The 25,240-nt window shown below is 42.6% G+C and overlaps 3 protein-coding genes across 5 annotated transcripts in view; 2 read left to right on the top strand and 1 right to left on the bottom strand.

Annotated features, from left to right (window-relative positions):
* The window catches only part of SLX4IP (SLX4 interacting protein), a 142,953-nt gene extending 137,049 nt beyond the window's left edge, over positions 1-5,904 (bottom strand). For 2 of the 3 annotated variants that reach the window (XM_073003264.2, XM_073003274.2), the window contains exon 1: positions 5,116-5,904. The gene's annotated coding sequence lies outside the window, so the exon portion shown is untranslated. The remainder of the gene's footprint in view (positions 1-5,115) is intronic. The other variant, XM_073003269.2, reaches the window with a different exon arrangement.
* An 8,764-nt stretch (positions 5,905-14,668) lies between these two features.
* Positions 14,669-18,742, top strand: LOC140708143 (uncharacterized). The gene is made up of 2 exons (XM_073003284.2): positions 14,669-14,889; positions 18,444-18,742. Exon 1 carries the CDS (start codon positions 14,669-14,671, stop codon positions 14,849-14,851), a length of 183 nt encoding a protein of 60 aa, XP_072859385.2. The 3' UTR covers positions 14,852-14,889; positions 18,444-18,742.
* Positions 18,743-18,756: 14 nt separating this feature from the next.
* On the top strand, positions 18,757-23,752 carry MKKS (MKKS centrosomal shuttling protein). Its single transcript, XM_073003259.2, has 4 exons — positions 18,757-19,774; positions 20,845-21,020; positions 22,331-22,441; positions 23,246-23,752. Exons 1-4 carry the CDS (start codon positions 18,757-18,759, stop codon positions 23,684-23,686), a joined length of 1,746 nt encoding a protein of 581 aa, XP_072859360.2. The 3' UTR covers positions 23,687-23,752.
* The last annotated feature ends 1,488 nt before the right edge of the window (positions 23,753-25,240 follow it).

Genomic DNA, 25,240 nt, shown 5'->3' with positions numbered 1-25,240 from the left:
AAATCAATTTAAATCATGACTTAAATTTTTGAAAGCAGATTTTTTTGATGATTTATAATAAAAATTATTTTAACTTAATTATTTATATTATTTTTATTGTTGGTTTTTATTCACTCTGATCTTACCCATAGCAAAGTACAATGGGAAATGCATAAGAAAAAGCATCTTTTGGTTGTTGTGGGTTTTTCGGGCTGTTTGGTCATGTTCTGGAGGTTTTTCTTCCTAACGTTCTGCCTAACATTCTGCTTGACCCACAACAACCATCGGATCCTGGCCGTGAAAGCCTTCAAGAACACAAGAAGCATTTTTCTCATTAGACTCCTTGTGTTCAGGAGGGTTGTTCTCTGATCCAGGCCTCAATAAGGGCAACTGATCAAATTCATTCAGTATTTACACAGTGAAGATGGACATCATGTGCGTAACAGAACACTCTGATGGACACCAAAGGGCATTTTGAAACTTCAAAATCCCAGTGTGATTAAAACATAGCAAGAATAGCACAAAACCTCTCCATGCAAGCTAGCAGTATGCTGAAGGAAATAAACAGAGAGAAGTGGGAACGAAGGCAGGCTGAGGTGGATGGGGTGAGCATGTTGACATTCAGGTACTGTATATCCTTCCATCAGAGACCCACTGTCATAGAAAGCATACCGCAGGTTTCTTTGTAATGAAACATGCTGCAGGAATGAATCTATATTGCCATTCCACCGTTAACAACCAAAAAGGGGGAGGGGAGAGGATAATGACATACTGTGAAAGAAAACTCACATCTGGAAGCAGCATAAATACTTTTCCCTTCTACTTTTCTATTGAGAATTCAATTTAGCTCTTAATTAACAGTATAAAATGTGCCTGAGTTTATAATGCAACAGTGACATCTAGTGTTCAACAGAATTATCACAGCAGGGAGAGTTACCAGGATCCTGCAATTGGAAGCTTAAAGTTTCTGCTCTACTTGCTCTTTGCTGACCTGTGTCTGGAGATTTCGACAGGAGTCCTTCCCTCCATTCTGGTGAAAGTATTTGCTTTCACATTCTCCCCTCTCATCAGTTCTCAGTTTCCCTAAACTACAATGCTTGGCATTTCTAGCAGAGGTGATCACTGTTGGAATGGTTTCCCTTTCAGTTCCCTCTGTCCCATCAATGACAGACTTTTCCTATCCAAGCCTGCCTACAATAATCAACCAAGTAAAGCATCCCATACTCTGACGAAATGGGATGCAAATCCATGAAAGCTCAGGCCAAATAAAATGCAGGCAGATGTCCCAGCTATTTGGCTCCATTTGCCAGCCCATCAGCCATGTGAAAATTTCATGTGCCAAACGGCAGAGTTTGGGGGAACGTATCTGAGTTGTCAGTCAAAAACGTGTACATACACTGCAGTGGCTCAATTTTAACTATGCATAAATCAAAAGACAAGCTCAGTCAAAAAGAGGCTGCAAGTGCAATCAGCTCATCGAATGAATAAACAGAAACCCAATTTCCAATTACGAAAAATACATTAGTCTTCAAATGCATTACAGAACTTTTCACAGCTTTTTCCGAGGCAGCTGGAATATGTCAGTCCTAATAATTGGCTACACTGACTGAGCCTTACATGATTTACAGAGTGATTTGAAGCATCCACACCCCTTTTGCATACATTGAGTTTTGCAGTTATCGCCTTACAGTTACTCGCCATAAAAAGAGTTGGCATTAAATAACACCCTCCAGATGCAGGATTAGACACCATCTTGCTTAGGTCTTCCTAGTGAATTTACCGCAGAGTTGATGGGATTGTGGGTAAGCACGGAAGCATATGTCCACCCTGGTCACTTCGCCACATTACTCAGCTTTAAGGGAGTAAAGGCTCACTTTCAGTCTGAAAGGCTCCTCCAATTCAAAATTAAAGCCCGTTCCATCTTTTGCTACTTCTTTACTTGAGCAATGAAAGAGGACTGAGGAAGAAAGTCCCTTTCCCTGCCCAAACCATCTTAGCACTAAAGCCTCTGCATTTGTTTTTATGCAACACCAATACATCTGCTATTATTTAACAGTAATTATACACCATCAGTTCAGTTCTGACTTATGGCAACCCTCTGCAGGGTTTTCCAGGTAGAGAATACTCGGAGGTGGTTTGCCATTCCCTTCTTCTGGAGCAGCCCAGCTGGGACTGTGCAGCCTGCCCAAGGCCACACAGGCTGGCTCTACTCGTGGGAGGCCCAGTGGGGGAACCGAACTCCCAACCTCTGGCTCCACAACCAGATACCTAAACCATATTTTTAAACTTTTAAAAGAGGTAAAGTCTCATTTAAGTTTGAATCAAATCATCAAGTCAATTAACACGTTTAACTGGTTTCTTCTCTTCCCAGCAGGGCCTTTAACGCCTTTCTGAATACGGAAAAATTATGCAAAGGAAGCAGCCGTCACCACTGTACGGCAGGACAAACCTTAGCGACTTCATTATTAATTAGCTGCTTGCAAGCCAACTATAGAAATGTAATACCAATGACATATTTTACAGGTGAAAAACAGGAAACCTGCATATTCCAGAGCTAGGAGGAGGGATGGAGGTCAGCATCTGCTCTGGCTGCCCTCTGCTCTAAGTAGGGTCCAATGACAGCATCCTCGGCTGCCATTAAAGATACTTAAATACTTCCAAGAAAGGAGAGCCCAACACTGACCAAGGCAGTCTATTTCACTGTCAATAGCCCTTACTAGAGATGGGCACCAACTTTCCCTCGCCTCCCCGGCCAATGACCCACTCACCAGTCAGAGCACCCTCCTCTCCTCCTCCTCCTCCTTTTTGACCGTTTGACTAATCCCTGGCAGGAGCACGGGGTTGCCTGTCCTGCCCCCTTGCCTGAGTGGGCGATCCGCAAAGGCGGCCAAGCAGGGCAGCCAGTGCTCCTGCCAGAGACTGGCTGAACAGCTGAAGAGGAGGAGGAGGACAAGAGAAACACGTGGTGACTGATGAATGGGGGATCCAGCCCCAGAGGCAGAGGAAGGGAATGCATAGCACTTGTGGTGTCACATGTATGAACCAGCACAAACCTCCAAACTGAGGTTCATGACCATCTCTAGCCCTTACTCTTAGGAAATTTCTCCTGTTCAATTCTTGCAATTCTTGCCCTCTATAGCAGGGGTCCCAAATCTTGGGTAACTCAGATGCTCTCGGACTGCAGATCCCAGAAACTCCGGGCAGCACAGCTGGAGGCAAAGGCTTCTGAGAACTGTAATACAAAGCCACCCAAGTTACCCAAGGTTGGGAACCACTGCTGTACAGCATCAAGCTGCCTTATCCTCCAAGGAGCAGCCCTTCTCTCCCTCAAATTTAACACACCTATGCTCTCATCATCATCAACAACTACTCTCTAGGCCTATCTTGTCTTTTACACTCAGCTGAAAGTTCCCTGCACAATGCATATTGCTTAAAGGATGCCTAAGCTTAAAGGACCTCCTCTGTTTTTCAGAAGAACCCTGAAGTTCCCAACCAGAGCCAGGTGCAAAAGAATGACTTAAGAAGGCAGACACACAAAGCAAGATGCCTCCAAGTATCTCAGCCAAGGATTACAGTACTTTGTAGTTCAAGACCAGAACTGGAGGCACTCTTGATTTCAGTAGCCTAATTTAAGAGGAAGAAGTGTTTTCTATTCAGTTGAGCCTTTGACTCAGGAACCTTTAGTGGATTAAGTGTAAATCATCTATGCACCTACCATTAGATCCTGATTTACTTCTTTTCGTTTCTGTTAAGATACTGTACTCATTTACTCTTCAATAGTTTGTCCTGTTCAAGTTTGTAAAGGAGGCCATACTAGGAGACAGACCGTAAGATTTTCTTGAAAGTTTAATTTTTGAAGTTTAAAACAATGGGAGGCTAATGGGTAAAATAAGAACCAATGGGCTTCATAAGACAGACTGTTTGGTACCCAAGACTGGGAATGAGAGACACCATAACAGGGGTTAAGGAACTTTTTTACCTTTTAACCCCCCAAAAAATTTATATACCTCAACATTACCCCCTTGATTTGAAAGGAAGGAAATCATACATTATTTGAATTCAAAATCTTATTGAATCTATTCAGAATTACTTTGAAAGCTTCAACTTGCTTGAAAACTTCAGGTTTTGGAGAAATGATGTTGCTTCATCTTGGATATGAGAGCATCAATATTGGGGCTCTGCTCATCCTCATTACACCCAGGATTTTCATTTTTACCCCATTTGGGGTAATTTACCCCTGTTCTCTGACCACTGCACTATAACCTGGGCTCTTAGAGCAGGTGTTCCCAACCTTGGGCAAAACAGTTTTTTTTTTACTGTAATTCCTAGAAGCCTTCGCCACCACACGTACTCACTGGGGTTTCTGGGAGCTGCAGTCCAACAAATGAGCCAAGAAAGGGAAACACTGTATTAGAGCAAAAGTAGGATCCAAATGTATTCCTGTATGTAGGAATACTGAACTCATTCTTACACAATTGCAACTGAGAATCCCTTAGACACCCAAGAGCACCACCCAAACCGAACAAGCAAAATACTGGGCTTGAGTGAATGGCAACATTCACAAATGCAGGAGCAGGTGAGAGAGAGAGAGAGAGAGAGAGAGAGAGAGAGAGAGAGAGAGAGAGAGACTTCAGCTCCCAGGATGCCTCGCGACGAACTGTAATGGCTGGGGTTTCTGGAAGTTGAAGTCGGACATCTGCAGACTACAGTAAGTTTTGCAACCAGGAAGCGAAGTGATTTTTTTTAAAGGAGCAACCATATTTACTGTCACTTAATTGGCTGCAACAGAGGCGGAGGCGGCTATGCACGCTCCCAGGCTAGTCTTTTCAAAATAGGATTTTCCCGCCTTCTGTAGGAGTCGAGGCCGGGAGGCTTCCCTTCCTCCAGGCCGGGTGGATTTTCAGGAGCGGGGCCAGCAGATCCCCGCAACGGTGGGGGCTGAGTCGAAGCTGCCCCGTCCTCACGATCCTGGCTTGTGCCCGACCAGGTACACGTGAAAGCAAAGGAGGCCGAGAGGAACCAGCACCCGGGGCCGTCCGTTAGTGCACCGGCGAGGGAGGACTCCACTGGGGAGACCCAAACCAGCGGCGGGAGCAGGATATCCACTGGCAGCCCCTATTCCCTCCATTAACTCACCCCAAGAACATGATCGTCTGAAAGCGAAAGGAAGGCGATAGCAGCGCGTCTTCCGGGGAAACTCCTTTCCGGCGCTGTTGAGGCTCCCCTTCGGTTGCTCTTTGCGTACAAAGAGCCGGAGGGGAGGGAACGTCTGAACGAGCCAACCTCTCTAGGACGTTATAGGGTTGGTATAAATCAGCCGCCTTTCAAAGTCACGCTTCCGACACGGAAGTTGCGACCACGGGTCGACCTGCATGGCGGGGTTGTTGTACGTCTTGCTTGTCGGCTGCCTGCCCTTCACAAGCAAAGTTGGGCTACTCTCTCCGAAAAGGCTTCGGGCGCCTTTTTTAATTTTCTCTCCCCCCAAAAAGCCAAGCTCTACCCTACGGGCATCTTAAGTTACACACGCCACATACATCCTGCCAGATGGGATACAGAGGTGGCAAAATGTCGCTTTGTTACGCTTATCTGACGCAGGCATCAGTGATCCGAGCGGGTCTCGAATAAAATCCTATTTTCCTGTATTAAAAGGGTCCGATATTTCACAAAGCACAAACGGCTATCTTTGCTGCCGGGAGGGAAGGAAGCCAGATGAAAAACCCTTGTTTCCTAGGAGCTTCTGCTTCTTTTATCACTTTACGGAAGAGCGCGGAGGTTTCAAAAACAACTAGGAAATCTCTCCACGGACGAAACTCGCCCTTTGTCACATCGTTTGCCCACTTCAAGGTGGCGGGGAGTATAAATGGGGAAACGGGGGTTCTTTGCGACCCAATTCAAAGATGTCGGCCCGTGGCGCCCCGTTTACATAAAGGACATCCGGGTATTGTAAACCGACAGGCATTCATGTGTCACGAAGGGCTATATTGAGGGGCGGAAATATAATACGTGTGGGAAAGTACAGTCCTATGCAATTAATAGAGCAGTCAGATACAATGCCATATACGTAGAGGGGAGAAATGATGAAACTGAGGTGGGCCTCCTTTGAGCACTTCATGAGAAGGCAGGATTCTCTAGAACAGACAATAAGACTTGGGAAGGTGGAAGGCAGCGGGAAAAGAGGAAGACCAAATAGGAGATGGATGGACTCTCTAAAGCAGTGGTCTCCAACCTTGGGCCTCCAGGTGTTCTTGGACTTCAACTCCCAGAAATCCCGGCCAGCAGAGCTGGTGGTGAAGGCTTCTGGGAGTTGTAGTCCAAGAACATCTGGAGGCCCAAGGTTGGGCACCACTGCTCTAAAGGAAGACACAGGCTTGAGTTTGCAAGAGCTGGGCAGGGCTGTTGAAGACAGGACATTTTGGAGATAAGGTCACCATAAGGTGGAGGTTGTTGTTGTTTAGTCCTGTCCTACTCTTTGTGACCCCCATGGACCAGAGCATGCCAGACCCTCCTGTCTTCCACTGCCTCCCGGAGTTTGGTCAAATTTATGTTGATTGCTTCAATGACACTGTCCAACCATCTCATCCTCGGTCGTCCCCTTCTCCTCTTGCCTTCACACTTTCCCAACATCAAGGTCTTTTCCAAGGAGTCTTCTCTTCTCATGAGATAGCCAAAGTACTGGAGCCTCAGCTTCAGGATCTGCCCTTCCAGTGAACACTCAGGGTTGATTTCCTTTAGAATGGATAGGTTTGTTCTCCTTGCAGTCCAGCACCACAATTCAAAGGCATCAATTCTTCGGCTGACAGCCTTCTTTACAGTCCAGCTCTCGCTTCCATACATCACGACAGGAAAAACCATAGCTTTGACTATTCGGACTTTTGTCAGCAAGGTGATGTCTCTGCTCTTTAAGGTGCTGTCTAGGTTTGTCATTGCTTTCCTCCCAAGAAGCAGGCATATTTTAATTTCGTGGCTGCTGTCACCATCTGCAGTGATCATGGAGCCCAGGAAAGTAAAATCTGTCACTGCCTCCATATTTTCCCCTTCTATTTGCCAGGAGGTGATGGGACCAGTGGCCATGATCTTAGGTTTTTTTTGTTTTGTTTTTATGTTGAGCTTACAACAAGTAGTACTGTAAAATAAAACAGTTACAATTTAACAACAGTTTACAGCAAATAAACAATCATTCAAGATGGAAGGAAAAAAGAAAAGCTAGATCAAGTGGTGCTTGGAGGGAAGGCCTGCCTAAATAGCCAGGTTTTCAGTTGGCTTTTAAAAAATACCCAGCGAAGGGGCCATGCAGATCTCTAAGGGGAGGTTATTCCAAAGACGAGCAGCCACTGCCGAGAAGGCCCGGTTTCTTGTTTTTTTCTTCCGGACCTCCCTCAGTGGTAGGCTCCTCAGCCGCACCTCCTGACTAGGTCAAGTGATACTTCTGGGAATTCTCGGTCCACGTACTGTACTCTGAAGCCTGCTTTGGAGGATTTTGAGCATAACCTTGCTAGCGTGTGAAATGAGTGCAATTGTATGGTAGCTGGAGCATTCTTTGGCACTGCCCTTCTTAGGGATTGGGATGTAAACTGATCTTTTCCAGTCCTCTGGCCACTGTTGGGTTTTCCAAACTTGCTGGCATGTTGAGTGTAGCACCTTAACAGCATCATCTTTTAAGATTTTAAATAGTTCAACTGGAATGCCATCACCTCTACTGGCCTTGTTGTTAGCCATACTTTCTAAGGCTCACTTGACTTCACTCTCCAGGATATTACCATCCTGTAACATTCTGAAGGAAATCAACCCTGAGTGCTCACTGGAAGGACAGATCCTGAAGCTGAGGCTCCAATACTTTTGCCATCTCATGAGAATAGAGTAACTGCTATTTCTTTGGAAGCTATTTAAATAACAACAATACTGCAATTAAAAATTCTTTCAAACCCTTTCTCCTCCATTTCATCCTAAGAGACCATGCAGACGATGTCACTTTCATGTCAAGTCCAGTTTCCTTGCTCTCTCTTAATTTGTATGCCATTTTGCCTGAGTTCTGATGATCTCAAACGTCCTTATGTGTTTTCGAGAGTTTTGGCCTGTTAAAGTCTTTAGAGGGGCTGTCTGGAAGACCAAATGGGCCACCTGTAAGAAAAAATGTGTGCCCAAAGCATTGTGAGTGGTTGAATGCATCTGAGGTTCAATTCAAATTGAATTATTTCATTAACTTCTTAATGTCGCAAAACCGTTTGGACCACACCAGAATGGACTAGAGTAGCAATTTTGAATAGGCCAAATCAATCAAATTCAATGATCACATATGACTAGACTTGGAGCAATGAAACAAGATACTGTACAAAACTTCTCCAGGATTCACATTCCAGTCCATATGCAGAAAATAACCTTGAATGGCAACTTCCACTTAAGGAAAATGGATCAAATTCACCAGTTGCTTCAGGAAAGGAGTGATGAAAAACTTGTACGAAAACTACATTGATACCTGTTACATAGGTACTGTACATGCAGAAATTTAATATTCTGGAAAGCACCCTGGACCAACAACTTCCAAGTAGATCAGATTGTTCACCTGAGGCTAGATAGGAATGATGGGAAAAGATTCATAATTTCCACATAATCCATCTTTCCTATTTACTCAGCAAAAAGTAACTATCACATCTTTGTATCTGGAAGGTAGAGTTTTGTGACTATTCCATTGCTTCCATCTAAATACATGAGACTGGTGAATTTCTTTACTGTACTATTCACAAGCTGTTGTTTCAAACTTTCCAGAATACAACTTTTGTATGTTTTTGCTTAGCATGGTTATAACAATCTGGGGTTTTTGGACATTTTGAGACTTGTTATATCACTTCCACCTAGTTATATGTGACCAACAAATCTGTTTGACATGGCCTACTGAGAAGTTGCTATTCTGGGCTTGCTTCCTGAATATGGACATTTTATGCAGAACAGATGAAGGATAGGAACACAGTGGAAATTTTATGGCTTGTTTCATCACACACACACCAATTTCCAGTCATCTGTCATTGAAGAATTTGGTTGATCTGGCCTACTTGGAAGTTGCTGTTCCAGACTGTTTGCCAGAATGCTTACTTTCCCCCAGGACAGATATTGGTTTGTGAATTCTGTGAAAGTTTGCTAGTTTGTTCCATCATTTTATTTTTATTTATTTAAAAATATTTTTATCCCATCTTTATCCTTAAAAAGGCCCAGAGCAGTTTACACAATTAAAATGACAGTATTTTAAAGCTAAAGGAGAATACAAATATTTAAAAATAATTAAACTAGTATTATATTAAAATGATAAATAAAATCAGTACTAAAGCACCTTTAAAACAAGAGAGCAACAATCCATTAAAAAACGCCTCTCAGACCACCAATCACTAAGCCTGCCTTTAGAGAAAGGTCTTTGCCTGCCTGTGGAAGGACAGCAAAGATGGGGCCAGCCTGGTCTCCTGTGGGAGGGAGTTCCAAAGGCTGAGAGCACTAACAGAGAAGGCCCTCTCTTGTGTCTCCATCAGACACACCTATGAAGGTGTGTTCAACATGTCCCAATGCTTATTTGGTAATGGACTTTGGTAACAAGTCCCGTTATTATATTAATACTAATTTTGCTCTTCCCCCCCCCCTCCCTACAGCAGGACACAGCTGCTCTTGCTTTATGTAATGGCAAAACATGCGTGCCAGAACTTATATGTGGCGACCTTCCCCCTGCAGCCGCCTTGGCTGGACGGAATAGCCAATCAGAGAGGAGAACGTTTTGGCAGCTTCAGTATAAAATGACGTTCCCCTATTTTGTGGCCGTCCCTCCTCTGGCTTCAGCTGTAGCATACACTTCCCGGCATGCATCGGGAAGCGCTCGGCTGAGGGAATCGTAGGGCTTCTTTCCGCACTGCCTTATGGGATTTGTGGTCTACGCGTCTTGATTTCGTTTCCGGTGGGAAGGCTTGGAGAGAGAGAGTGGGCCGCTGCGTCCGCGAAGCAGAAGCTGCTGGTGTTTTTTCGACAGGTACTTAGATTGCAATAAAGCAGATTATCACCAGGGGTCGAGAGGGGAGAAGTTTTGTTTTTTTGTATAAGGGAGGGAGGGAGGCAAACAGGAGCCCCCCCCCCGCTTGCTCTTTCCCCGGATCACCAGGAATTGAACCATAAGCGCTGGAGAAGAGCAAGGGGGGGAGGACACACGGCATTTAAAAATAGAGTAACAGATAATTGCTTTTTTACCGCCTCTTTGTGATCACCTATTGACATTTTGCATCAGAGATTTCTGAAACGGGATCTGGATAATCGTCGTGGCATCCTTCCCTTGCATAATAGGGTGGTACTTAACTGGGAGGTTGGTTGGTATCCTGCCCATCTAGTGCTGGGACGCTATTCTGGGCGGCCAACAACAATTAAAATACCACCACCCAGTACCCTCACTGGGTGACCTCGGGGCAATCTCTCTCAACCTGGTCTACCTCACAGGATAGGAGGTTAACGTGGGGAGGAACAAAAGCCACGTGTGCCAACTTACAAGTCCCTGAAAAATAAAAAACAGACCACCCACAAAGACATAAAGAGAGAACCAAGAAACATTGAAAACACAAGGTATCTTCAAAACGTGACAGAAACCTGGATGGCAAATCGAAATTGCTGGGTGTCTGTTTTTTTTATTATTTTTCGGGGACTTGTAGGTTGGCACACGTGGCTTTTGTTCCTCCCCACGTTAACCTCCTATCCTGTGAGGTAGACCAGGTTGAGAGAGATTGCCCCAAGGTCACCCAGTGAGGGCCACAGTTCAGATTACCCCCGTTCCAGTCCAGGAGGACTCATAACCACTACACCACACTGGTTCTAGTGCTTGGCAGCTCAGCAGGGCTGCCATGCTGGTTGCCTTTCGCCCATAGGCAGACTGGGTGACCTTGGGCAAGGTTATTCTGCTTCAGCCTGGCCTACTTTGCAGACTTCGAAGGAAGAGAAAATTCTGCCTGGAGCTCATGGGAAAAGGGAGAAGGGAAATATAACAAATATTCAGCCAGTAGAACCTGTATTTGAGGATAGTGACTATGCTGTGTGGAACATCTCTGCAAAAATTATGTAGTGTATGTTACCTGTAATGTAAACTACAGGCCTGTGCAAAAATTATTGTGTTTCCCCCAAAATAAGACAGGGTCTTATATTAATTTTTTTGCTCCAAAAACGCATTAGGGCTGATTTTCAGGGGATTTTTTAATTTTATTTTTCATGTACAACAATCTACATTCATTCAAATACAGTCATGTCATCTTCTGCTGTTGCACAATGTTGGAGGGTGGGGTTTTCGCTTATTTTCGGGGAAACAGGGTATTTGTATATTGCATGTTAGACTTCTTTTATTTTAAATCTCCCTTCACCTGGCTCTGTATTCATAGGCATGAAGGCATCTTGTTAATTTTATAATGTGTGGTGTTTTTATACCACTGTTCCTCAGAGGAGCTTAGGATAAGTCACACCTCCACCATGCATGTTATACTAACAAGAATGATATACGTATATGTGAGAGAGTGGCCAAAATTTACCCAGTGAGCTTCCTAGCTGAGCCAAGATTTGATCTCAGGTTTTAATGCTCCTAGCCCACCACATTAACTATCATACTACATTGGCTGTACTACATTACAGAAACAGATAACGTCTTAATGTCGGACATGACTCATAACTATGCATTGAAAGATTGACAGTCCTCTCCCCTTTACCTACCTTGTAAGGCTTATATTTAACTGGGAGCATATCTCTTTGTTTTGTAGATTTGCAATCTTTAACTGCAGTACAGCATGTTTTCAGATACAAAATCAATATAAATCCATAAGAGCAATGAACAATGTTCATTTCATAAATCATTTAAATAACATTAATATGACCACATCATATAAAATCTAAAGTAACCAACACACATTGGAACATGGTAGGTCTTTTTAGTCCATCTAGAAACTAACCCAAAAGAGAGCATTCAAAATAAAATTGTTTCTAGGCTCTTAGAATCCCCCCTTCAGGATTGCCAAAGTCTGGGTGGGGCCACCACAGAAAAGGCCCGTCCCTGTTCCGTGCTAGTTTCAGAACTCTTGCCAGTGAATCAGGGAGCAAGCATTCAGATGCTAATTGTAGATTCTTCAGCCTTATATGTAACTTGTTCCCAACCTGTTTACATTTGTTCTGTGCTATATCTCTTTTAACAGAACTGCATGACTATACTGCCCTTCCATGTATTACAAAAACTGGTGTTTTATGTTTGTTTTATTTGACTTCAGGTATTACACAGTTGTAGAGTAGGACCTGCAACATTGTTATGTAACATTGCCTAGACAGACATGCTTTCTTGCAGGATACCTCATTACAACATCCCCATCCTCCTGCAAAAACAAAAACAAAAAAACACCACGCTTGATGTACTGTTGCCACATCTTTTTCTCCTCTTCCCCCCCCCACTGCCTGGTGGGCTCTAGGACAGAACGACAGTGCTCTAAACAGATGCTCCACGGCGAGCTCTTGCCAATAGGCCAAGGGCCACATGAGATCCTGCCAATGACTGTTTTGAAGGCAGAGATGTTGGCAAGTCTTTAGGTCCGAGTCTTTGGTACCGAGTCGGAGTCTGGGTCTTTGGTATTGAGTCCCAAGCCCCAAGTTTAAAACAAGCTTTTTCTCCAGGAAAAAAGGGAGGGGGTGGTTCAGTGGCTTCCAAGTTGTAAGTCGAGCCCAAGTCATGGGGAAAAAAACCTGAGTTAAGTTGCCGGTGCAACATAAGGCCAACAGCGAGTCCCATGCCTGGAGTCCCCATCCCTGTTCTGAAGGATATTCCTACCTCCCAAGCAGGTATTTAGGCATCTGCAGGAGGATGGGAATCAGTGAGCTTTAGCTTTACTCTGGTAAAATCTGTAAATAGCCCAATTTTCATATGCAACCAGGATGTATTTATTAAAACAGGCAACAAAAATGATTGACCAAATCAAATCTGTTTTCCTATTTTGTGATTCATATATTTCTTGAACAAGAGGTCGTATATTAATTGCTTGCTGAAGCACAAGTAACACATTGGTTGACAAGTCATGGCGCTTTTGGATAGCCAAGGGCAGGGCGCATGAGCCTAAATTTCTTCCTTTGAAGTCCTCAGTGTCCATGCTTCAGGAATGACACATTTGTCATAATAATGTTTGCCCTGGAAGGTGAAGTTTGTCTTCACTCTATTTCTTCTGCATAAAAAGTAGAACAACTCAGTGTATTTGATAAGCCCATGGACTGACTTATTGCAGTTTTCACAAAGGGGTTTGTCTTAAAAACAGGTCAGTTTTAGAAAAGCCACTAATACATATATGCATGTCTGTTGATAACACTTATTCTCACATGTATGAGTATAGGATTGCAGTCTTAATATACCTGAGTATAAAAACAAAAACCTGAAAGTCATTTTTTTCCTAATTTATTGGATCTTGTTCAATCTTCAGAAAGCCCAAAATGTAGTTCAGTCAAGACTTAATCCATGTAGGTGCTGTTGCTAGGTCTCAGTGTGTCTGCTGAAGCCTCAAGGATTGCTGTGCTTCCTTGAGTTTCTTTGTAGAGAGACAAATCTCGGGGTAAGTAGCTTCTGAAAATGGAGAAAGACAGATTTTGTTGTGCATAGTATATGGTGGCTTTAAAGCCTGGACACCCATCTTCTTCCTGCTTGAAATGTGGCAAAACTCACTGCCTTAGCATATAGATCTTTGTGTGTTGCAAACCTAATACAACTGTAGGAGGTGATGCAGGAAATCTGTGGTTAATCTCAATGCACACACATTATTTTGTGGTGATTACGAGTATACAGGGGTTATTTCCAGTGACTTAATAAAGGCCCAACCTCCAGTCTCAGATTTTTGCCTTGAAATCTTAGGAAAGGGGAAGCTGCCTACCTGGCAACCTCACAGAGTACTGCAGAAGAGGATCTGCAAGTTAAGAAATGCATCCTAAGCAGAATTTGGAATGAGATTTCTCCTTGACATACTCGGTGAGATTTTACAGAAAGTGGCCATGATATAATTCTCTGATTATACCACAGGCTGGTAGCACATTACGTCCCAGTTTCCAGATAGGTGCTACACAGTAGTGGTGCAGACTTCCTCAGCCATGGAAGCTCATTGGCGGTATGCAACTAATAACACCATTCCTTAAATAACTCTGTTACCTTGAAAGCCCTCTTAGCATCACTGTAAGTCAATTCTAAACAACAACGGCAGTTATGCTAGGATCAACTTACTGAAATAGGAACCTTACATTTTGCTTATCTGTGGTAATGAAGCTGCTATAGTTAGTATTAGAAATTTGTTGTTGTTGTTGTTTAGTTGTTAAGTCGTGTCTGACTCTTCGTGACCCCATCGACCAGAGCATGCCAGACCTCCTGTTTTCCACTCCCTCCCAGAGTTGGGTCAAATTCATGTTGGTAGCTTCGGTGACACTGCTCAACCATCTCGTCCTGTGTCGTCCCCTTCTCCTCCTGTCTTCACACTTTCCCAACATCAGGGTCTTTTCCAGGGAGTCTTCTCTTCTCATGAGATGGCCAAAGTACTGAAGCCTTAGCTTTAGGATCTGTCCTTCCAGTGAGCACACAGGGTTGATTTCCTTCAGAAATTAGTGCACTTAAATTACACTAAGTTGTGTGTGTTTAAATTGTCTGCTTTTTTTATCTAGGTAGCAACCAGTGCACAGTATGAACTTTAAAACCATATGGAAGAACTACCAGGTTGTAGTTGTTACGATACCAATTGTTCTGATGATGCATTTCACCTGGTATAAAATCAAGGACAATCCTATTTTCAATCCAAGTATTGCAAGCCCCTTTGATCCAGAGCCTGATGTTGTGTCACATGTTGAAACAGGAAAAACAAAATAATGAGAACCAGCCAAATAGTTCTGCAGAATAATTAAAAGGTAAGTCCCCATTGTAAGAGGCACAATGTAAATGAAAAAAGAATCCTGTTATATAGCTCGACACAAAGTTGATCTTTCTTTTAATCTCCCTGTTCCTTATAATTAAGTTGGTTCCCTACCAGCATTAGGGAAGCTGCCCTCCATCCATAGCACAGTAGTAGCCAGCCTTTTGCATCAGATCATAACAGTGGTCTGCCTCTCTTACATAGACAGATTTACCCTTACAGTTTTTGAGAGTAAATCAGGGTGGGCAACATGGATGGCTGAATACGCCCCCAGCTATCTGGCTGGCCCGTAGTGAGTTCCAGGGATCTGGTGTGCTTTTCTATCCATTATCTCCTTGTAGAATAAATCAATAACAAGAGGGGATATTACGGAGTTGAATTAGCAAGTGGAGAGAGATGGTGCAGCTAATTGATTAGATACAAATCAGGAAGTCTGTGGTTCAGATCTCACCTCTGTCATTAACTCATTAAAGCAGTTGTTCCCAATTGTAGATCTCCAGATGTTCTTGGACTATAGCTTAGAGAAATCCTGACCAGCACAGATAGTGGTGAAAGCTTCTGGGAATTTTAGTCCAAGCCCAAGGTTGGTAACCACTGCATTAGAGAACCTTTACTCAAGCCATTCTGTTAAGTCTTATTTGGTCCCTAATCAGTAGTACATTAAATGTATCTATTGCAGAATGGTTGTATTGAATAAAATTTAAAGTGCTTTAGAAGCTCAAACACAGTCCATGAATGTTGTGGCATTGTTTTTATTTGCAGCATTGTGTCCAAAATAATAGCATAATTTCAGACTAGAATAGCAATGCCAATTTAAATTTTCTTAATTATGAAAACTGGATGACTCCATGGTGCACGATAGTATGTTGGGATTAGGAATTGTTATGCAGAGAATGCTAATACTTTTCATGAGAAAAATGAACTTTCTTCTTGCCGAAACATTGAAGTCTGTTTTAAAGTAGTACCAATTTTCATCACCTACTAATAGGATTGCAGTGTATTTTCCTGGCTGCTTCAATTCATAGACCTTAACACTTTCCATCAGTTTTTGTTTCCATAGTGGTGAGCAAATGGGATTGAGACACAACTGCACATCTATAAAAGATGTAGGGCAGCTGTGATTTGTCACCTGCCTTCACAAAATGGCTGTAAACACAGTCTTCCTGCATAATTCATAGCAGCACATACTGAAGCTATTAAAGAAGGACTCGTATCTACTCCTTTCTCAAAATAGTTTCTTTTTTAACTCAACTGTCCGTAGGCTTCAGTGAAGATAGGGATTTTCTCTTCATCTATTTCTGTGAGTGTAAAATGCGTTTTTATTCATGCATTTCAAATCCAAGGGGCCATTTCTTTGCAGCTCTTTCAGTTGCTGACATATAAATCGTGCAGCCAGTATCTGAGTAAATGTAGTCTCCCAAACCCACACAAATCCCCAAGCCAAAGTGCAAAATAGTCTACTGGGATAGAATCCCAAAGGAAAGGATCCATGACCGTCTCTACAACAAACCTAGAAAACAACTCGGCCCCCATCCTCACATAGGCAGCATTAACTTGTATGGTATGTATCCTAGGTAGTCAAGGCAAATCCACAGCTGTATAAATGTCCAATTAGACCACTTGAAGCTGGCCAAACACAATGGTCACATGTGTCAACATGCCAAAAAATATAATGTTTGTATGACAACCATACAGCCTATTGTCTTATTGTCACTCTCTTCCCTGCTCACCCCCCCTCCACACACACACCTGGCACTCATGGTAATTTATAGCTGTCAAGTAGCCCAGATACCTTTCGTATATACATGGTGATCCAGCTGCAGTAACTGTGGTCTTAGTGTCCATCACCATGTAAGTAATGTGAAGCTCATCATCTGACATCCGTAGATGTGACCCTTCCTGAATAGCTGTGTAACTCAGTATTTGGATAACCTGTGGCTGGAATGGGATACAGCTGCATCATGTCTCTAGCTTTTGAGAACAGATTAGTGCTCTTGATGACTAGGCTGATGTCTAGTAGCATTGCCTGTAAAAAAAAAAAAAACTGGTGGGTAATGTGTGACCTTCTCATTGTTGTAGAACGGCTGCTGCCATCCCACCAGCTCCAGCCGGTACTTTCAAGTGATAAGGATGATGTGAACAGCAATATCTATACATGGCACATGTACCCTTTCCTTACTACGTAGCACATTGCTTCAGCTGTATGTTGGTTCTGTGGCTTTATGCTATCTGTTTCCTTTATTTCATTAGCAAATTTTTACATTATTTCTCTGCCCCTGCAAATAATTCACAATTCGGTGCTACAACCCCATGGCCACGTGGTAGAGAACAGTTTATCTGGGACCTGGCCAGGGATACAGAAATTCATCAAGACCAAAACATTCAGCACAAAAAAATCCCACCTTTCCAGATTTCCCCTTGGATTTCTGTGGATTTTTCAGAAATCATATGGTTTTTTTCTTCAACATCATGACTTCTAGCGGTTTTGTTTTACCTAAAATAAAAGAAAATGTCAATGCCTTGAAATTCAGTAAGGTTCATCTGCATTTGCTGCAACTAAAATGAACCCCATTTTAGCAGATAATTTTAATCTTTTCCATGTTTTAGTATTTTAATATTTTAATTTAATTTTAATTTGTCTTTTAATATTTAACTTACTGTGTTTTTAACTGTGTGGATTTTAATATTGTGAACTGCTTTGGGTCCCTTGTTGGGAGAAATGTGGCATATAAATAAAACTAATAATAACAATAATACTAAAATAAGTACATATCCCCTTTAGCCTATGTATAAAGATGCACAAATGTGTCATAGACATTCCATAATAATTAAAAATTTAAAGTTTGTTGCATTTTCGTGCATCTCTTCACATATAGACCGAATTACTGGGTACAAAATCACAGTGCATGTCTTCTGTCAAAGAGATATGATTTTCATAATTATTGGAATAACAATTCTGTAATCTATTATTGGTAAATTACATTAGTAAGAAAAGGGGTAAAATGTTCAATTACATTATTGCTACAGACATCAGAATCCAAGTGAAATGTAACCCTGTGATTCAAAATTATAATATTTTCATATTAGAAATCCCAAAGTGCCTGCCTTGGTTGACGTTCTTTTTTCTACATTTTGAAAACACTAAAAATGTGGACTTCTGTATTATATTCGCTCAGCAGTATGTTTATGGAATAGTGTTGATTGGATGAATTGCCTGAATATTTTGAACCCTTACGTGGTATCAGGATGGATTTGTTTTAAATCAAATCAATTTCAGTCACAATTTAAAAAAATTAAAATTGCATTTTTGATTATTTAAATTTTAAAAATGATTTTTTAAAAAGTTAAATCATGTTTTAAATCAGTTTGATTTTTTAAAAAAGTAGATCTTTATTCATCTTGCTAGGTGTGCATCAATGCACTAATTGTGTATTTTGCAGGAGCAGACAGTCATTTGCCACAGTTTTCACTGAATTAATCAGTGTTAATGAAAGAATAAGCTCTGTCTGGAATTGTAGCTTTACAGAGTGTTTTCTTGTTCAATTACAGGCATGTTTCACTTGAACAAACAATGTAGAAGAACAGCTGGATTAGGAAGAACTGGTTGACTGATGGCCAGACTGTGGTTTGTTGCTATCTGTCTTGGGATACACTCTGCTGAAACAAGCTTGGCAGCTAAATCAAAGGGACTCGCTAAGTGAAGCCATGTCTGCCCTCATCACTTTGATTATTAATGCAGCATCTAACTTAAATGTACTGTAAACTGTGCTGTATCAGTACCACAAAAGGAAACAACGGCCCTTCGCCCGGATGTGTGTATCATTCATTAAAAAGGTCTTTTGCACAAATAGGCTCAGTCTAAATGTTGACTGGTATTTCATCTGGAACAATGGCTTCTGTTGACATTAAAAAACCTTCCTTATGTACAAGTGAACCTTTAGCTAAGGAGAGCCTTAGTCATGCTCTGTCTGTATTCAGTAAAATAGTAAGATCCTGCTATGGCCCCACAGGTAGGCTCAAGCAGCTTCACAATGGGTTGGGTGGATGTGTCCGCACATCATCTCAGTCTTCTGTTTTGCTTAGTGGCCTTTCAGGCAGTCATCCGGTGTTAAAGCTCCTGACGGCTTCTGTGCAGAATCATCTGGCACGCTTCAGTGACTGTGGCTTGTTTACAACCATTGTTTGCTGCAACCTGCTTGAAAAATTTCAAGACACGCAGGTTGCTCCATGTACTTTCATTAAAATCAGCCAACACCTTTTGAGTCAGTGCATTGACTATCTTACTTCTGAAGCATGTGGTTGTAGAATACCAGTAGATTTTAGCAGTTCTAAGATTCTTCTTGGTCTGGTGCGGAGTATATTAACCAGCAAACCTACCTGCATGCTTAGCAGAAAGGAAGCAGATCATATCAGTATTTTGCTACTAGAAGCCTTTCTGTTTACAATCCCACAAGAAGTCCGCACTGGTGCGGTGCTAGGAAAATGTCTCTACGTCCCTGTGAAAAATAAGAGGGTTATGGATTCTGCTGTCTATTCTGGACTTCTTATTGAAATCTCAGAATTGCATGTGACAAATGTGCCTCCCATCAAAAGAGGCCCTTTGGGTGCAATCAAGATGGCACTTTTCTGTGCCTCTCTATCTGGAGATCTTGCTAACAGTGGAGAAGGAGTCCTTACTGTCCATCAAGGAATTTCTTTAGAAGCAATGGTCTTACATCAGTTGCTTAATTTAGGCAAGCAGATGGTAAGAGACGGTGTAGGCCTTGTCGTCTGCCAGAAGGTTATCCACCCAGCTTTACAACAGTACCTGAAGGAGAACTGTGTTGTGGCAGTCGAGCGAGTTGGGATAGCATTGATGGAGCCCCTGCAGCAAATGACAGGTAAAGGATGCACTTTTGACTGACCGTTTCATGATAAGGACTCTCACGGAAGAGCAGGGTTGGAAATCATAAACGTAAGTCCTGGCTCTGACCATCCTTCTAATGAGATTCATCTGGATTTGAGGCCAAAAGACCAAGGCTGCAAAGAGGTTGACCTGTACGCAGACACAGGTTGTGACCCTGTACAACACTACCCCTGACCACAGAGCACATTTTGAAAGCTTTACAAACATGTTCGTCAGCCATTCTTGTGTAGCCAGCAAGCATCATTGCAGTAGGAGGTGGAGCTCCCATTCACAGAAACCTCCATCCCGGCATTCAGGGACCTCTCCTGTTTCCAATCCCTGTGCCATAGTCATGAACCGCCCAGAGGAGACATTTTGAAATGGGTGGTATATAAATCTGATAGATAAATAAATAAATAGTATACCCATCCCTATTTATGGGGCTCCCATTACCCCTCTGTAGAAGTGGGGAGATGTTCTGGGATCTGCTGGAGGGAATGCAGAGATCCAATTCTGTGAACTCCCTTCCGAGTACCCAACATTGGATTGAACCCTTGAAGAAGAATCCATTGCCTTCCGTTTAAGATTCTGTACTAGCCTTTGTATCTGTGTTCCAATTCCATTTCCTTTTCTTCTCTTCCTACTATAGCTGTCTTCTCATGCTTTCAATTATTCCAGTGTTATCAAGACTTAGCAGCAAATATATACATCTACATGCCTTGTTTTCTTTCCATGTTGTTAAAACAGAAACATTTAATGAAGAACTCAATGTCCATGAATTTTTGAGCCCCTGATGTTTGTGGCAGTGAGTTCCATGGGTTGAGTATGCCTTTTGCAAAGCAGTGCTTTGGATTCTGAAATGAGACTTTGGCAGAGCCTGGAATAGATTACCTCTTAGGGTACAGTTCCCTGCATCTCCCCTGTTTAGCATCCAGTCTTTAAGAAATGAACTGTTCCCATTTGAAATCAGACAAACAGATTAGAGTTCTGTACTTAATTATAGAGTGTGTGGCCTTTCTGTTTATAAGATAATGTACGTTATTATTCTTCCTCACCACTGAACAGGTTCTCAGCCGATCTCTTCTCTACAGCTTCTGTCCCCTGCTTGTTATGGTCATTTAAAGGACTTGCAAACTCGGTGTTTTGCTACGAAGTGCTTTTTTCATCTAATTCCCAGTGACCCAATTGTCTGCAGTTTGGTGCTATGTAACAGGAACGAAACAGCATGGGATGAGCTGAAGGTAGGAGGAATCTCTATAAATATCTCCTGTAATGCCTACTCTCACAGAAGCAGCACTGAAGGGAGAATATGATGAAAAGGGTAGTCATTTTGGTCAACTCTCTGCTAACCCACCCTTGCTTTCAGTAACAGAAGGGAGGCAGTCAAGTAACTTAGACTAAGATTATTAGCCCTGAGGGCTGCATGGGCGTGTGCGCATACACACATTCCTACTTACTTGTGTGTAGACAGACACATTTCAATGCATCTTTCCCTACCTCATGAGATGGAATCATGAGGGTGGGAGTTTAAAGCTCCCTTCCCAATTTGTGATCTACTTGACTGCTCAGTATCATGCTCTTATGAACAATATTATTTATATCTATAATGTCCTTGTCCCTCAGTGGTTAAGGGATCTGGCTGCACAGCCAGGGGCTGGGAGTTTGAGTCCAGGGCTGTGCTCAAGGATCCATAAGGTCCCTTCCAGCTCTCCAGTTCTAAGATTATTCTAAGATTAACCCCTGAAAGGCAATTCCCTCACTGCCTTTGGGATCACCCCCCCTCCACAGCAGGATTGATGCACAACTATGCCTAGCTGTGACTGGAGATCAAGGTGGTGGTGAGAAGGTTTCCCTTTTCTCCCTTGTCAATAACCCCAGCGCAGAAATCTCTGCCTGCCTGCTGCAGTTAGCAGGAAAGAAGCATCAAACCATTCCCTGGCCCTCCCCTGCCTCCCAGCTGAGGGCTAACCAGGAGGGAGCAGGAAAAAGTTAGCAAAGCCCCTCAGGATTGCATGGGCTCACAGTCTCCTTAATCACTGAATGGAGATTTGAATTGGGGTTTCCCATGTCCAGATATCACACGAGCTGCTTCCTGTTACTAACTCAAGCTGAGTGAATCCTGATGAATGAGTGGGGAAGGCTGCATCAAATAAACAGTGCCGTGTAGTGGTTATAGTAAGGTGGTGTTATTAATGTGATACTGGGCTGAATATGCCTTTTAAACTTCTCACGTTAGTTTTTGCATATGTGATAGTGTGTCTACACTTTGAACCTGGGCTCAAGGCCCCATTTGGCCAGGATGTTAATGGACTTGGGTGGCCTTGGGCCAACCAAGGTTTGGCAGGCTAAATCTGCTCAAATGGTTGTTGGGCAAATAAAGAGGATAAGCCCTGTATACAATCCCCAGAGCTCCTTGAAGGAATTATTGGATTTGGGGTGGGAGAGGTGAAACGGGAGGAGAACTAAACTTTAATAATAGGCTCCCGAATAGTCTTGTATTTTCCTGGTGCTCTGTTTCTCCAGTTTATGTAACGATGTGTTTCTTTCTCAGCTTGCTTGTCAAACTGCAGAACATGCTTTGCAATTAACCATCCGTGATCCCTGGGTATTGCTAGGCGGTGGCTGTACGGAAACCCACTTGTCCTCATACATAAGGCACACGGTATGCAGAGCTTTGTGTGGGTATTTAAAGCTGCTTAATGCACTTAAGTTCCCACAGTTTAGAGGGGATTATGAACAGAGGTGAGATACTTTACCGGAAGGTGCTGTGTTTGTTATGCAGAGGGCTGAGATAGCAAAGGAAGAGTGTGCAGAGTTTAATTTTTGTGTGGAGTTTTACGTTTTGCACATCTTCCAGTTGCCTTCCCCATATTAGGTCCTCCCCACGGAGTAGCCCTAGGGTTGCAAGCGACCCTTGGTGTCTGTGAAACCACCCCTTCCGTTTTGGCTTTGAAGTGTGTGTGTGTGTGTGTGTGTGTGTGTGTGTGTGTGTGTGTGTGTGTGTGTGTGTGTGTGTTGTGCCTGGGCCAGAAAGGCACTGCAGGGCCAAGTCCCAGCTGCCCTCTTCATATCCCCAGGTTACCTCTGGGGACCAAGCATTGAGGGCAGGGAGTGAGCCTGGGAACTGCACAGCCCCAGGATGCCTTAGAAGACTTGAAAGCGAAACCACTTCTGAGTGCACTCTACCTAGAAAACTCTGAAAAGGGTTGCCCTATCAGGATTGACTTGACAGCACAGAGTTAGTATTAGTAATTGTGGGCAGAGATAGCAAAGAGGCCTGGCGTCCAGGTTGGGTGTGTGTGTGAAGTTGTGTAGTGACATTTGACTGGGATATATCTCACTGAATAAAACTTGTTAAAAGTACAGGGGCCTTAAGTTTGGGCTGCATGGCGGAATATTTGTTTTAGATTTTGATTCTCATACTTAATGACAGTTGTACAGGTTTTTTTCTCTTGTCTTGTTTCAGAGTTCTGCTCCGACCGAGGGCACTTTGGAATTGCTAGGCTGTTCGCAGGCAGAGTTCCAGCAAGTGGCGGATTCCTTCTGCTGCTCCCTGGCGTCTGTCGCTTGCTGCCTAGAGCATGATCAAGGCAGCATGCTCCTTGATACAAATTGGGGTCATTCCTGGTCTCTCCTGCCTGGCACTCCCAGCAGGTCTGATTGGTCTGCCTTCCTTTCAAAGTGTGGGTGTGGCCTTTGCCAGAAGGAGATGCCAGGCCTCAGCTGGCAAATGTTACAGTGTCCCTGGAGTCCTTTCCTGCCCAAAAGTGTCCACGAGTCTTCTGTGTCTTCTATTGATAATCCCATTCTGGACTGTTTTGCTGCAAAAAAGAATGCTTTGCAAGTTGGAGTCGAGACAGCCCATCTACTGATAGATCTGTCGTACGTAATTGAAGACCGCAATTAGTTCTACAGTCTGCCTACTCTAACTGTGTTCCGTACGTTTAATCCTTTAATAAAACTTTGCCAAGAATTGTGATTGGAAAGGCTTATCAATTGATAATTTAGAATGCTGCAGTGCGGTCATGGAAGGCTACATACAATCACATTGTCATGGACGATATCCATCTTTTTTTCACACCTCTCAAGCTCTAAATATTACAGCAGGAGAAGGTAGGCTAAACCTATGGAGAACAAAAACTACACACTTTGCTGAGTACATTAATGCCAAAGAGTGTCTCCTACTAGGACAAGACTCCAGCTGGACCATCTGGGCCACATGATAGACTTTGAGGCAATGTAGGAAGATCAAAAAATAATCAAATAAAATGAGGCTCCTAGGATACAGGACAAATTTTCTGTGACTGGAAGAATTCAGTCAATGCAGGATAGATAGATAGATAGATAGATAGATAGATAGATAGATAGATAGATAGATAGATAGATAGATAGATAGATAGATAGATAGATAGATAGATAGATAGATAGATAGAGTGGTGACCCGCATAGCAATGTTAATCCGTTGCAGGATTAACGTCGCTATTCGGATTCGTCGCTATGCGGGGGGGGACCCCATAGGAACGCATTAAACGCTGTCTAATGCGTTCCTATTGGGGAAAAACACCGCTGTGTGGGGAATCCTCCATCCGGCCGCCGTTTTCGCCACCTGGTAAGCAAAAAAATGTGTCGCTATGCGGATTCGTCGTTAAGCAGTGCGCTCATTAAGCAAGGCACCACGGTAGGTAGGTAGGTAGGTAGGTAGGTAGGTTAGATAGATAGATAGATAGATAGATAGATAGATAGATAGATAGATAGATAGATAGATAGATAGATAGATAGATAGATAGATAGATAGATAGATAGATAGATAGATAGATAGATAGATAGATAGCATGGTAAAAGGAAAAATAATTACATGCATTACCAGAACTGGCCACTAGAGGGCACCAAAGATGATGCCATGTACTTCACTAATAAGTATTTATAGCATGTCCTCTGGCACCCATTAGTGGCCAGTTCTGATAATGCATGTGAAAATAGTTTTCTCTGGATTTTTTTTCTTTTAATATTTTCAAACCATGGATAAGTGAATCAGGGTATACTGATCACATGGATAAAGGGGTCCTACTGTAGTGCCTCCTTGCAATGTATTCTTTACATACATACATGGACACATATATACTTAACCTTTTTGAAAGAAACGCCCCCTTGAGCCATTGAGGAAGTTATCATCGCCCCCCTCCCCGCGGTGATGATATCTTATTTATTTATTTATTTATTTATTTATTTATTTATTTATTTATTTATTTATTTATTTATTTATTTATTTATTTATTTATTTATTTATTTAAGACACTTAAATCCAATGACCCCTTAAAACAAAATTAAATTCCAAGAAAATGAAATGCCCCCCCAAAAAGTAGCACTTAATGATTTAGTTGCAAGTGAATTTTAAGACGCAAAAAGAAATATAAAAAGGGCATAAAAACAAATGCATGAACTAAAAATTTCAAGACAAAAA

Source organism: Pogona vitticeps, chromosome 1 (assembly GCF_051106095.1).
Source record: "Pogona vitticeps strain Pit_001003342236 chromosome 1, PviZW2.1, whole genome shotgun sequence".
Lineage (NCBI taxonomy): Eukaryota > Metazoa > Chordata > Lepidosauria > Squamata > Agamidae > Pogona > Pogona vitticeps.
Note: the sequence above shows the minus strand (reverse complement) of the source record. Positions and strands in the feature narration are given on the sequence as shown.

Coding starts and splice junctions, on each gene's coding strand:
- MKKS (XM_073003259.2), top strand. CDS start 18,757: ATGTTGACTGGTATTTCATCTGGAACAATGGCTTCTGTTGACATTAAA. Junction 19,775..20,844: donor GCCCCTGCAGCAAATGACAG/GTAAAGGATGCA, acceptor ACCACTGAACAG/GTTCTCAGCCGATCTCTTCT. Junction 22,442..23,245: donor CCTCATACATAAGGCACACG/GTATGCAGAGCT, acceptor GTCTTGTTTCAG/AGTTCTGCTCCGACCGAGGG.
- LOC140708143 (XM_073003284.2), top strand. CDS start 14,669: ATGAACTTTAAAACCATATGGAAGAACTACCAGGTTGTAGTTGTTACG.